The following is a 15389-nucleotide window of genomic DNA, read 5'->3' as shown; positions in this document are numbered from 1 at the left end:
ATAGAAAAAGTTTGGCGGAGCTAGCTGTCACTGCTAGCTCCGCCCAATCATTTTCTCATTTTTCTCTACTTTTTCTATTCTGCTCGGTACCACAGAGGTACCGAGCAGAATAGAATAGCTGAGCCGAAGGGCACTCTCCGACAATTGGCTATTCACTCACTGCTGTTTGGGCCCTATGAGAATAGGCCGAACAGCAACGAGTAGCCTGCCGAGTAGCCTGCACTTCGGCCGACCCGAAACCAGCCGCAGAAAGCCGTTGTACGGCTGATTTCAGTCGGTGTACGGCTGAAATGAATAGCCGAACGGATTTAGTTTCTGAATGGGGAGGAGCCTCTGTAGTGAGTGCTAGTCCCCATTCATAAATTCTTGAATGAACAGGCTGTGATGTAGATCGCAGCCTGTTCATTCATAACTGGGCACACATAGTACTATGTGTCCCCAGTTATTTACAAACACCGGAGTGATCAGACGATCACTCCGGTGTTTGCTCTGCACAGAGGGATCGTTAAATATCATTGATATTTAACGATCCCCCGCTCGGCCACGCTACACAGAGCCGCTGTCCACCAAAAACCGGACAGGTTGACGGCGCTTCAGACCAGAAGACGCTCGGCCATCCTGAATTGCGGCCAGCCGCCGCTCGTTCCCGGGACCCCCCCGACGCCACTGACCCTACAAGCAGTGGGGATCCATGGAGTCTCTCATCCCTCCCTGGGATGGCTCCAGAGAGGGATGAGAGACTCCAGATGCCGGCGGCTAAAGCGACCATCAGCTTATAGTAGAACTGTAAATGCCAGGTCCGTGCGGCATACTGAGCTGGCCAGCTGGAAGCACTTTTGTAGGTCCGTATGCCATACGTCCTTGACAGCGAAAGGGGTAAAGAAGAGCGCTGGCCCTGAATTTACAGATTACTCTACACCAATGTCACAGGAAATGAAAGTGAGAGCAAATCCAAAACTTTATCCCAGAGCAGAAGTAGAGGAGAAATTGGTTTCCGTAACAACTGCCTAAGAGGGGATTTGCATCACATTGGAAAGATATTCTCTCACTTCCTGTTGAGTCTACAGGACAGAAAGCAAAAGGAGATCTCCTTAGTGATACACATGGCAAACAAAAAAAAGACAGCAGGTTTTAACCCTTCCCAACTCAATCCAAAATGGAGTAGGGAGGCCTGTTGTGGTGTTTACTGTTAGGCGGGACATTTAAAATGTAAACAAATGGCTAACTGGTTTGATATGGTACTAAAAGCTTTGAAAGAAGAGAATATTTCTGCATGTCCACCTCTGGTTTAGACTTGTTTTACTGAAATCATGCAGAAAAACACCCATTCCCCGCTTCTGGCAACCTGGCTCTCACCTGGAATACAGAAGGCACAGCACAAACAGGACCAGGCCGATGATGCTCTGAGTATCCCACCACTGCAGGGACTTTATAGGCTCGGGTGTGGGACCTGCCGGGAAGGTCCCATTTGGAGGACTCAGTGTAGGAGCTGTAATCTTGTTCAGGATGGCCATCAAGCTTGGGTTACATGTACGATCTAAAAATCAGGAGAAAAAAAAACAACTGTGTGTTTAAAGAAGGGGAACAGACTGTCTACAATAAATATGAAATATGCAAAGAAACCGGACACACTGATGATGTCAGCCTCTTGTAGTCCCACCTAGGACTTACTCTCACTAACGCATTTTACCCAGAAAGCGAGTAGAAGAAACAAAATTTGTGGGTCAAGAGACCTACATGGTGCTCTAAGCTGCCTCCTACATTTAAAGGAGACATCAAAAACTGGGATAAAAGCCCATATACACATAACTTTGGATCTTCCAAGCTACGAGCAATTAACACCGAGCTCCAAAATGTCCTTTCACATAACACAATAACCGCATGTTGTTAAAGTGAAAATCCAGCCAAAACTTCAAGAACACTTACCAGGCTCATTGGATATGGCAGACCAGGTCAGGTAAACGGTGTACAGGGTAATCACAGAGGACTGAAGGAGCCCAGAGCGTGGTTGACCTTCCTGCAATACACAGAGCAAACACGCATTATTTCTGGCATTGCCAAATTTAGTGACACATTACTGCAAATTATATGCAAGATGCTGGGTAACTGACAAAGATTATCTGGCTTTATTGGTAAAGCAAAGAGTGATGTGCATGGTGTAGTACCCCATAGTACCTAACCTGTCAGTAGGTGGACTGCAATGGGTTACCATCACACCCGGCCAGCTTTCTTACTTTAAGCCTTTATAAAAGCAGCCAGGCTATAGAGCTACAACCTAAACGTCTGTGTATTACAGCATAGACATCAGTACTAACCGACTCAGTGCTGCACAAGAGGAGCACTTTGGGCTTTGCGGCTCCTGAGGGAAGGTGGCGGTGGATGGGGGGGTTTGTACAAGGTACGTGATCATTATGTATGAGCCTCTTATGTGCTTTTCAACTCTGCAGACAGTTAAGAAAAATGAATATACACAGGATCACTTCACACAGTACTGCTGAGATGTGCTGCCAGGACTGAATGATACAGTTCATGGCACCATTCAGTACTGGCAGCACATCACAGTGGTACTGCCCTTGCATGCTTTAAGAAGTGATCTCTTTTGCCCTACAGCTACCAAGCCATGCCAACTCCTGTGGACTGTACCTGAACTTTGGGAAGGATTGAGATGACCGATACGATCAAGCAGAGGATCATGTTGAAACTGATGAAGAATTTGTTCATAGCACAATCCCCAGGCACAGTGTAGAATACATAGAGGAGGGCGAAGAATGTTATTGATGCAATGTACAGCAGGCCGGTGACCGACAGCAAGACTAGAAGATACAAAAGGAGATTATCTGATACATATCCAACAGATAGAAATTCACAAACGCTGAGAGAGTTCAAGGGTTGTGTCATCGAAGGTTGAAGTATGGAATCCCTTTTAGCAGATAAGCTTTATATACAGCTGTATTTGTACTCATTAGCATTACATTCCTCTCTTATAACTAAGGAATCAGTTGGAAGATATGTTCTGTAGAAAGGCTATGGCATAAACTAGCATGATTTGCTACCATTTCCTGCACTGAGCATGCATATGTATGCCTTGTGTGACATCCCTGACTCAAACCTGATGGCTGTAAATTATTGGTACCAACTGTTTACGATACTGGTTGACCTAAAAGTGGCTGCCAGACATCTGTTGCCTCATTCGGCAAAAATCGTTTTATGTCTGGTTCCTTCATGCTGACAAGAATGAAGAGATCAGGTAGCTCAGGCTCCTCTGCACTTTCAAAGACATCATCTTGGCACTGGAAAATTGCCATATAAGCAAAGCAACAGGTTCCTCTAGTATTCCTCTGGCATATCATTAGCTTCCAGGAGTGCTTCGTAATATCCTAATCTATCCTTGTTAGAACTCTCCCAGGACTGAGGAATGCTTCCTCATCCCCGCGTGACAGCACCGGCCAATCGCTTAGCACTAGCATGTCACATGATCCCATACCTAGAAGTCAGCTCTGCTTAATCCCAGTGAATGAGGTGAGCAAAGGGATGGGGGGCATACAAAGAAGTAGGTTAAAGTTAACCTGTTACTATGCCCTGCGTAACAGAAGATATGTTCACTTTAAATCTGTGGTTTTCCATCCAACAACTCTTTTAGCAGTCGATTTCCACTGACATTTTTCTCCATTGTCTTAAGGTGATAGAGTTTCATAAGGCTACATACAGATCAGATGTCCCTTATGCTTAGATGGGTTTCCTGCACATGATACTTGAATGAGATGGACCCAGAAACATGACCTCAATGTGCAGGATATTGCACTTGTACCTGACACTTCTGCTTGCACTCAAGCCATCTAGAAATGTATCTACACCAAGGGAATGTGCCGTGCTTTGCTCTGTCTCACATACGCTTATATATAAAAACACGCTGGAGTAAGTTGGAATAATTGGCAGTGTGAACCTTGTCTAAACTAAACCCTTGTAAAGCAAAAAACAAAAATTGTATTTCAATGTAAACCTGTATAACCTCTAGTGTGATACGTACCTGCATACCAGCATTTGGAATTCCCCTCGTCCATGCGCTCCACCCAGGACTCATTCCAGGAATGCGCAAAGTCCACAAGCAACACCAACTGGATGAGGATGAAGGAAAAAGCCCCTCCTGATCCAAAGACAAACCAAGCTAGAGTGGGGGAAAAGGAGACCACATATTAAAGAGTAACTCCAGTCAAAAAATAGATCAGCATTTTTTTCTGAGCAGCCAGTCCTTAGTTTTATCAGCGCCCAATGTTTTCTATGACTTGCCTTACCATGAACTGTGTGATACTATTTTCTAAGTCTGATGATATTTCTGTAAGTGACCGTAACATGGCCGTGACTTTTGACCAAACTCTGGGTGCTGCCTGAACAGCAAATCTATTATGAAGCCCCGTCAGGGCTAACGCTAGCCCAGACTAAACTTACGGTCACTTCTTCATCACAGCCCCCAGTGGCATAAGGACCATTCACAGGTCAAATTTTGGGGGCTTGTAGTTCCCCTGCTGCACATGATCCATGGCTCACATGACCTGAAGCTGGCATGTTAGACCACGTGACCCTCCACGGCTCTGAATTGCGGGCGGCGATATCATCAGTGTGTTCTTTCCCTGAAGATCCTGTGGACATTGGAGCTCCTGTGTACTGCGGTTCTTACACTTCACGATCCTATCACCCGGTCTCACTAAAATAGTTCATGTATGTGTTAACTTTTCAGGAAACAGATGGATCTATATGTTTCTGAGTAATAAAGGGAAGGGGTGATTGTGATGGGCTGAGAGAAGGATCAGAGGAGGACACTATTAGAGGCTGGATAAGAACATGAGGAAGCTCCAGTGAGGTCAGAGTAGAGACAACAGTGAAGATGAACAGTGAAGATTCCAGATTTGGAATCAGCACCCCAAAATGACCTTAAAACCGTTGGAATAGCTTATGCCAGAAAAAGTGTGTTGACCAGTGTAATCAATGATAACCAAACAGGTCATTTTTACTTACTTCTAGTAAAGGGTCCCTCTGGAATGTAGAAAGCTCCCACCATTATACCAACAATGGCCAACACTTTAAAGAACCAGAACCTGTAACAAAATCAAGTCCAATAAAACATTATCAAAGTGACTGAAGAAAAAGTTGCCTTTGTTTTAACCTAGGAGCCACTTTACAAGGTTGACAGAATGACAAGAATTTAAAATGAGAGAAATGTGAAACTTTATTTACCACGTGGTGGACAAAGAAACAAGAAAATTACAGTGTATTAAAAGTAAATGTCATCCGGATACATACAAAATATACAGGTATTAATATTGACAGAAAGTAGTCACATCAAACCGGTGCAATCCTACTCCAATCATCTCTCAGGTTTTTTTTCTGGAAGATGATTGGGGAAAGTTTGCTGATTTTCTCACACTCCCATTTTAGGCTGTGCTCACATTGGCGGTTAAAGGAGAGGCTTGGGAGGTGGTCCTGGACCCGGAAAGAGAAGGCATATACAGTGTACTGAGCTGAATGGCTCAATACACCTGCTAGCCATTGGGTGGCATTGTGTTTAGTTGTAGCATTCTATGTACTCCAAAGCTCTTTGTAGTTCCTAATACAAGATCTGGTTAGACCTCTGAACATAAACTATTACCATTTTTTGTCTCCTTGGTTTCTGAAGCATGTAGTGGTGCCAACGTGCCAGTTGGTTGATTTCCGGAAGCAGATGCCTAGAATGATTTGGTCTCTGTGCCCGTCCTATCATAAGAATAGAAGTCTGTGCCGGCCTCATCAAGCTACCCATAACAGTCTTATACACAACGTGTAGGACTTCTAGAGGCATTTTTCTTATAAAGAAGGGTAGATGTTCTGTAGTTCTAACACATTGTCCTGGGGCCCTCCAGCTGTGGTGAAACTACAAATCCCATGAAGCATCTCTCTCCGAGAGTTATGTCTGTGGCTGTGAGAATCTTGCAAAGCCTCATGGGATTTGTAGTTCCACCACAGCTGGAGGGCTGCAGTTTGGCCATCCCTGTTCTAGGGTAACACCACTGCTCCTCCATAGACCCAAGGACAGGATGTAACATGCATGATCACAGATTGAACAATAAAAGGAGAACTAGTACAGCTAACACATCTAAGGACCTGCAAAACTGCAATATTTTGCAGTTTTGCATTATGCTTATTATGATACATTATCATCTATGTTCTGGGGTTTAGATATGCTTTAGGGTGTTGTTTTTTTAGAGCAAAGATGGCAGTATACAGACAGATCTGCAGGAAAGCAGCACACGAGGTGTATGTGGTACGACAGACAAACCTCTACTTACCCATTGTGTATTGCAGCCCGGGGGTCCTTGCTGGTCTTCACTCCAATCATGAGCAAGGAGAAGACTAGGAAGAAAAGGGTCATGGCGAAGCTTACGCGATACACAGCCTTATAACCGACCAGCACGTCACAGTCCACATAGCCATTAACACTGGGAATAGTTGTGCCACGGCCTCCTTCACAGAACCCCGGGATCTGCAGAATGTGAAAGAATATTACAACAGGAAAAGACTCTGCTTCTTCTTGGTTGCAGACAACAAACTAAACACCACACACCAGACAGTTTGATTTCAAAGGATCTCTATAAAATCTGCTAAGTATTAATTAGGTATTAGTATTAATTAGTACTCTACTAATTAGATACTTGTGTAGCCCACAAATAAATCAAAATTGGACATAACCCAAAACTGTATATTGGCAAAACAAAAAGGAAGACAGGTCCTCTTTCATGACATACTGCTGGCTTGCATTGTATATTCTGATGCATAGCTCTCCGAGTTATAATCTCCATGGGATAAACAAGAAGCATGCAAACATGTGATCAGAGGTATTAAGCTCGGGGCTAAATGCCATTACATATGCAGCATGTGACTAGCAGAAAAAAAAACCATTATGAGTTGATACTAGAAGGACAAAGACTAAAGATTGAGCTGTATACATGAACTCCTTGCTGCTAATTGCTACAAGGAGGAGTTAAACCTCAAACAAAGTTGTTTTATTCTTCTGTATTAGAAAAGTTCTCTGTATTCATTTATATTAAGCTGGAGTCTTTTGGTTTCTTTTCCATATAAACGTGTTCAATGAACACCCTAGAACCGAAATAGAATCTACCCTGTGACCTAAGCTGCTAATGAAGGCTGTGTATAGTAAAGGCCTGCACACACACAAGGTGTTACTATACATGCCAAGAAGTATAAATCAGCTTCATCACCTTCTTCTTATGAAAATTCCAAATGTCATTGTAATGATTCAGCTGTATTGCCGAGCTCAGCAATAATCAACAGGCTCATTACATTCCTCTAGTGCCGATGAGTGACTGAGGAGAGGATAAAAAGAGAAACCTAGACAATATATACTGTGAGCAGAGGCGTAACTAGAAATCACATGGCCCCAGAGCAAGATTTTGCATGGGGCCCCTTCGATCTCTAGTTACACCCCTTGCAGAGCCCAATTGAGATCCCACACAGCCCACCTGAGGGTGACCCTGCAGAGCCCACCATAAACTCTCCAAGGTGGGTTCTGCAGGTTTACCCTAAGGTGGGCTGGCCACACTCCTTACCTGTCCGCCTCCTCTTCCTCCACCGTCAGTGATGAACCCCGCCTCTTCCGCCCGTCACCGGGCCCTCCCCCGTCGCTGGGCCCCGTCTCCTCCTCTGAAGCCAACCCCGGCCCCCACCTCCTCCTCCACCGCCGCTGCTGGCTCTCACTGACTCAGCAGCGGCTGTGGAGCGGAACGTGCCCCTGCACAGATCACTGTCAGAGATCTGAACAGCGGCACATCTCTCTTCACAGCCGCCAGTGACATCCACCAGCGTGAGATGCCAAAGCGACCCAGACGGCCCGCAGGGCATCAGGAATGTCCTGGCCGGGCCCCCCTGTGCCCCAGGGCCCATAGCGGCCGCCTGGGTCGCTATGGTGACTGTTACGCCACTGACTGTGAGAATACAACAGGAGACCAAGTCCATAAATGAGACCAGCTTAAAGCTGAAGCCAATTTTGCCTTCCCCGATTCCTACTCATGATCATGCTAAGTACGATGTTAAAGAAAACCTGTTTGCACTACATATCATATTTTAAAGACAGTGATATCATCACTGGGTCTTTGTGCTTCTCCATGCAATCAGGCAGATCATGGCTGGTGAGAGGGGTCGGGAGGGTGCTGTACATAGCGTACTGAAAACAGGAAGCTGTGGTAATGCCCACATGTGATGCCGAGCTTCCATGATTGAAAGAACTAAAATACAATGAATGAGAGCGACGAGCTAGGGACAGTCAGGCTGCTGGGGGGAAAGGGCTACACGATGCTGGACAACCTCCAGCCTGGAAATGAGGCGGGCTCCATCTGAGGTGCTGCCACTTCTAATGCACATAGTGAGAAGCTCACAGTGTGCAGTGAAATCAGAGTAAGCTATTTTAGTTCTCACCATCCAGTGTGTTCATGTCACAGTTGTGACTGGATCACATTCACATTTCCATGCCATGAACGCACTGGATCACATAACCAAAGCTTTCCCGCATTCTGAGGCAGGAGGGGGGGTGGTTGTGCCATTCATTTCAATGGCACCGCAGACAAGCCTTCCACCCACAGTGCGATTGCCCACACCAGAACGCTTGATACAGCAATGCCCTGTGTTCCAGTGCGGTGCAATCACACTGCGGGCAAGAGGCATATCTGCGGTGCCAATTAAATGAATGGCACCGCTTCGCCCCTGCCCGCCCCAGGACGCGGGGAGGTTTTGATTATGCGATCCAGTGGGTTCATGACACGGAAATGTAACATGAACGCACTGGATGGTGTGAATGGGTCCTTAGTCCAGGAGAAGAGCCTGTACAACTGTGCAAGACTGAAGGGAAGGCCAGAGGTCAGCTTTAATTAAAGGAGAAAGTCATTAATAAAACACGTATGGCATCAGGTTATGTGCAGTCCTGCTGGACTACAGAACACATCCAACTTAAGTTATCGAGATGAGGAGAGAGAGAGAGAGGTATTCTGTAGTCCAGCAGGAGAGAACTAAGGCAGGGCTGACAACACTGCTTTGGTTTTCAATGCAGCAGAGGCAGTGTTGTCAGCTCACTACAAGAAGTTTGCTGGATTTCTAGCAGTTCAGCAGCTACTTTTTTTTACTTGCAGCATGGAGAATGTTTTAACATTATATAGTCAATATTCCAGAAAATAATACTGGATTTAGAAAGCTCCTCTACTGCTGTTTCCTGAAAACTACAGCCAGCCTCATGTATTAAACCCCATTCACACTGAGCGATTTGTAGCGTGATATCCGCTCAAATAATCGCTCAGCTCTAATCAACGCTTTTTTAAATGTAGCTCAGTGTGAATGGGGTGTTATAGACACTGCAAGCAGAACGCTGTGTTGCCCATGAAAATGTCTGTTTTGGGAATGAGCCTAGTTGGCCACCATTCGATAAATGACCTACCTTTTTCAGCTGGTCCGATATCCCGGGGGTGAGCATGAGGCAGGACAGGAAAGTGCCCAGCAACATTAGGAATGCATAGATGAGACGGGTCACCGTGGAGTTACCGGAGCTGGGGCAGCAGCGGCACAAGATACACGTGGCACCACTGCACAGGCATGGAATCTGCAACGAGAGAAGAGCCGTAATGAATGGTCTGCAGTTATGGTACGAGGACGGAAGGCAGCACTCACTACATAGAAGGGATTTTCTTATGTAAGCTTTGATTGTATTATCAGACACATCTCCACTATGTAATCCTATTACAATGCTGATGTCATAACAGGATAGTGTATGCTGGGACTTTACATCTCCTTTAATTCCCCCCAAGGTAGAACACAAAACTCTTTGTGGGCATAGCCCCACTGCAAGGATTAAGAAAAATGATTCCAAGAGTTCTGCTTTAAGGCAGTCCATTAAAAAAAAAACAATGCCAGGGATTCATTACTTGCTGTGTAGGGTATAGCCAACATCAGTGAATCTGCAAATAAAAAGGTTTTTCCTTATTCACCGATGTTGACTATATCCTCAAAGTATCTAATCCCTGGTGATGTGTTCCAGTTTTTCAGTCCATAATACTACCTGCCATATTTAACCCCTTAAAAGGACCCACAACAGAATTATTCCATCATGATTGTCCATGCCACAAGGACCCACAATGGGATTATTCCATCATGGTTGTCCGTGCCACAAGGACCCACAATGGGATTATGGCATCATGGTTGTCTGTGCCACAAGGACCCACAATGGGATTATTCCATCATGATTGTCCGTGCCACAAGGACCCACAATGGGATTATTCCATCATGATTGTCCGTGCCACAAGGACCCACAATGGAATTATTCCATCATGATTGTCCATGCCACAAGGACCCACAATGGAATGATTCCATCATGATTGTCCGTGCCACAAGGACCCACAATGGAATGATTCCATCATGATTGTCCATGCCACAAGGACCCACAATGGAATGATTCCATCATGATTGTCCGTGGCAAAATTACCCATGATGGAATAATCCCTTCATGGGTCCTCAAGGGTTTAAGCTTGTCATGCGCTAAATGGGAACTTCTATAGGTATGACTTGCATGTCACATCAATTTAATGCCCCTTTTTAGTCCTTTAAAAAAACCGAAATAGAACATGTGTTGGTGCAATAAATGAGAAAGATGGAAATTGTGGTTGAACACACACAGCAAAAATTCCTTTGGTCCTTAACTGAATGACAAGCATCTGAAGCTTGGTCCTTAAAGGGGTAAAGTCATGAAGAAGGGGGAGGTCTTCAAACCCCCGAAATGCGTTGGATGTTCTGTGTTGTCATTTAGGAACCTGTTTGCACTATTAAACCTTTTTGGACTCTCGCTCGGCCTTGTTTGGCCCTTTTATTTGATTGTATATAGGTGTATATCTTCAACCCTGTATTCCCTTGTATGTAGTATGTTCCGTGTTTGTTGGAAGCATCCTCACCGGAGCCATTGTGCTTTATCACGTTCCGACTGATTTTCTGAATACATGAATCCAGTGCCTCACATGTACTTTTTTTTTTTAAAGACATGCCACACAATTTTTACACAGCAACACAACATATATTGTTCGGGAGCTGCTCAAAATGAAGGGCACCATGCCAGCGCATGCAATGCACATTCCCCCAACGCACAGAAGTCAATCAGCAGTTCACCCCTTCAATATGCAGGCACACTAATATACTAATATTACATCCGGCATACATCTGGCATACAAAGTCATTCTCACACTGTGACATGCAGGCAGTTAGTGAGTCTCAGATGACCATTGGGCATGTGTACTCCGGGGTACACGTACTGTACATCTGTCGGAGAATCTCTTCTACCCGCAGAATATAACTTGAGTCTGCTGTTGGCATGGCTGTACTTCCTGTTTAATCTTTGCCAGTCAGAAGATGTCTCCTTGTCCAGATAAGAACCATCTGCTATTGCTGGACAAATAGATAAAAGGACCCCGGATCTGCCCTTTTATCTAGCAGCCAGCAGGGACAGTTACGGAACAAGAACGTCTCCTCGGCACGACTTTTACAGTTTATTTCGGCTTGTGTGATGGGGTCATAGGTCGCCTCTATCTAAACATTACTGCCCTGTAAATGGCCTCACCAAACAAATGTATGGGAAGAAGTCAGGACTTCCTGTATTCAACAATACCAGAGTGGTTCTGGGAGATTCAGCTTTAAATGACAGTGACTGATTCACCTCCAGTGAATGTTTGCAGTCAATGCTTTATAAAAAGGCCCCTAAAACACGTCATATGTGGCCGTAATGAAGACGGTAACACGCTTCCTCATACCATACAGGACTGACGTGTATGGAGGCAGCTAGATGGAATCTGAAGTAAGGAAACGTTGTGCTTTCTCTTGTAGCAAACAAACAGTTTTCAGGTCCAGGCGGCCAGCGCAGAAAGGGTGGCACGCGATTGGCTCTTGTGAAGAACGGCTTTTTGTTTTCGCTTTGGGTCAGTCATGAGTACTTAGCTCCAGATAAGAGAAGTGAAAGTGAAAAGGTCAATGCACAGAACAGAAGACAATTCACAAAGATTTAGCAGGAGGATAAGGATCTCCGTTTTATAGTCATGTGACCAGAATTTACAGCTCTCACAGGACTGGAAAGAACCGCCATGAAAATAAAGATTCTTATCCTGCTGTGTTCTATGTTTGTCATACACAATATACAATCATCTTCAGAACCATAACAGGAGGCGAGCTGTGCGGTCTGACATGTGATGAGCTCGGTGACTAGTGAGAACTCAATGTAGACCAACATCATCTTCCCTCCAATACAGGGGCACATAGGACTGAAGAGTGGCCTTCCTTACAAGGACTGTTCCATAATGACTTGGTGACACTGGCATGGCTGATCAACATGGCTGACAGGTACCCATCCTACACACCAACGTGGCCGCCAAGTACCCATCCTACACACCAACGTGGCCGCCAAGTACCCATCCTATACACCAACGTGGCCGCCAAGTACCCATCCTACACACCAACGTCCGCCTTTACCCCAACGGGGCCGCCAAGTACCCATCCTACACACCAACGTGGCCGCCAAGTACCCATCCTATACACCAATGTGGCCGCCAAGTACCCATCCTATACACCAATGTGGCCGACATGTACCCATCCTACCCGCCAATGTGGCCGCCAAGTATCCATCCTACGCACCAACGTGGCCGCCAAGTACCCATCCTACACACCAATGTGGCCGACATGTACCCATCCTACACACCAACGTGGCCACCAAGTACCCATCCTACACACCAATGTGGCCGACATGTACCCATCCTACCCACCAACGTGGCCGCCAAGTACCCATCCTACACACCAACGTGGCCGCCAAGTACCATTCCTATACACCAATGTGGCCGACATGTACCCATCCTACCCGCCAACGTGGCCGCCATGTACCCATCCTACCCACCAATGTGGCCGCCAAGTATCCATCCTACGCACCAACGTGGCCGCCATGTACCCATCCTACCCACCAATGTGGCCGCCAAGTATCCATCCTACGCACCAACGTGGCCGCCATGTACCCATCCTACCCACCAATGTGGCCGCCAAGTATCCATCCTACGCACCAACGTGGCCGCCATGTACCCATCCTACCCACCAATGTGGCCGCCAAGTATCCATCCTACGCACCAACGTGGCCGCCATGTACCCATCCTACCCACCAATGTGGCCGCCAAGTATCCATCCTACGCACCAACGTGGCCGCCATGTACCCATCATACCCGCCAACGTGGCCGCCATGTACCCATCCTACACACCAACGTGGCCAACATGTACCCATCCTACCCGCCAACGTGGCAGACAAGTACCAATCCTATACACCAATGTGGCTGACATGTACCCACCTTATATGCCAACAAGGCTGACATGCACCCATCCTATACGCCAACGTGGCTGACATGTACCCATCCTACACACCAACGTGGCTGACATGTACCCATCCTATACGCCAACGTGGCTGACATGTACCCATCCTACACACCAACGTGGCTGACATGTACCCATCCTACACACCAACGTGGCCACCAAGTACCCATCCTATATCCCAAAGTGGCTGACATGCACCCATCCTACTCACCAACATGGCCGACATGTACCCATCCTATACACCAACGTGGCTGATCTGTACCCATCCTATACACCAACGTGGCTGATATGTAACCATCCTATACACCAACATGGCTGATATGTGCCCATCTGCACACCAACGTGGCCGACATGTACCCATCCTACACACACTGTGGCTAACAAGTACCCATCCTACACACCAACCAGGCTGACATGTACCCATCCTGTACACCAACGTGGCTGACATGTACCCATCCTATACACCAACCAGGCTGATATGTACCCATCCAATACACCAACGTGGCTGACATGCACCCGTCCTATACACCCACGTGGCTGACATGCACCCGTCCTATACACCAACGTGGCCACCAAGTACCCATCCTATACACTAACAACGCTGACATGTACCCATCCTATACGCCAACGTGGCTGACAAGTACAAGTTAGATAGTGGCAGGATTGACAGATACCCCCATAACTAGGCAAGACCAACAAAACCCCAACCTACACACCAATAATCACAGAGAGGAGTCACATAACTAGACATGACTAATAGATACTAAAACCTGGACAGTGGCATGATTGGCAGAAACCTCCATAACTAGGCCATGGCTGATACCCAACCTAGTCACTGAATGACAGATAACCCTGTAACTAGGCATCACCAATGGATACCCAGCCCAGACATGTACCCCGCATTACTAGACATGACTAATAGATACCCAGCCCAGACACAGATATGTGCCCCTCATTACTAGACAAGACTAATAGATACCTAGCCTAGACACTGACATAACAGATAACCCCCCATATGTAGGCATCACTAATCGATACCCAGACACTGACATTATTGATAGGTGACCCCCAAAACTAGACATTACTAACAGATACCTAGTCTAGACCCTGACATGACTGTGTACCCCAGCAACTAGTCATAACTAATAGATACTCAGCCTCAACACTGACATGACTGATAGGTGCCCCCCAAAACTAGACATTACTGATACCCAGTCTAGATACTGACATGACTGATAGGTGACCCCAAAACTAGACATTACTAATAGATACCCAACCCAGACCCTGACATGACTGTGTACCCCAGCAACAAGGCATGACTAATAGATACCCAATATAGACACTGACATGACTGATAGGTGCCCCCCAAAACTAGACATTACTGATACCCAGCCTAGACACTGACATGACTGACAGGTACCCCCATAACTAGACATTACTAATAGATATCCAGCCTAGGCACTGACAGGTACCTCCATAACCAGCTTACACTTCCAGGCTCCCCCATAAAACAATTCCTTACCCAGCTAGCGACAGAGCAGATGCCCAGCACGGCCCCCATATCGCAGTCGGCTCCCCGAGTTCTGTTTACAAGCAGACAACAATAAGCTTTCCTTCCCTTCCTGTCTCTCTGCAGACACTGACGTCTTCTGCGTGATTACGTCACCCCTCTCTGCAGCCCGACCCCACCCATCGTCTCCAGGAGGAAGAACGACTGGCGCAGGCGCAGTAGGAAGCACCTTTCTTTGAGGCGTGAGGATGGTGTGTCTGCGCATGCGCATCTGGAATAGTCCGTTCCACAGCCTGTTCCCTGTGATCCGTAACCTGCCATTGAGCCAAGGTGCCAAAAGTCCGGCCTTGTGTTATTATATGTATATTAGAATGATTCAAGGTACAATGTAATGTAGGTGAAAGCTCAACCACACAAACCTCAGAAAAGCCTAAATATTTTAACGAATATTTGAGCAGAAATG

At 46.3% G+C, this 15389-nt stretch overlaps 1 protein-coding gene across 2 annotated transcripts in view; it reads right to left on the bottom strand.

The window, feature by feature from the left end:
• The window catches only part of SERINC3 (serine incorporator 3), a 31693-nt gene extending 16607 nt beyond the window's left edge, over positions 1–15086 (bottom strand). For both annotated transcript variants that reach the window (XM_018574664.1, XM_018574658.1), the window contains exons 1-8: positions 14939–15086; positions 9473–9634; positions 6321–6514; positions 5014–5093; positions 4028–4165; positions 2644–2813; positions 1927–2017; positions 1357–1537 (exon numbers count right to left, since the gene is read on the bottom strand). In XM_018574664.1, coding sequence (XP_018430166.1) covers positions 1357–1537; positions 1927–2017; positions 2644–2813; positions 4028–4165; positions 5014–5093; positions 6321–6514; positions 9473–9634; positions 14939–14977 — 1055 coding nt within the window. In that variant the 5' untranslated portion in view covers positions 14978–15086. The remainder of the gene's footprint in view (positions 1–1356; positions 1538–1926; positions 2018–2643; positions 2814–4027; positions 4166–5013; positions 5094–6320; positions 6515–9472; positions 9635–14938) is intronic.
• Between the last annotated feature and the right edge of the window lie 303 nt (positions 15087–15389).

The sequence above is a fragment of the Nanorana parkeri genome, unplaced genomic scaffold (assembly GCF_000935625.1).
Source record: "Nanorana parkeri isolate BGI_ZX_2015 unplaced genomic scaffold, ASM93562v1 scaffold50, whole genome shotgun sequence".
In the NCBI taxonomy this organism is placed as follows: Eukaryota; Metazoa; Chordata; class Amphibia; order Anura; family Dicroglossidae; genus Nanorana; species Nanorana parkeri.
Note: the sequence above shows the minus strand (reverse complement) of the source record. Positions and strands in the feature narration are given on the sequence as shown.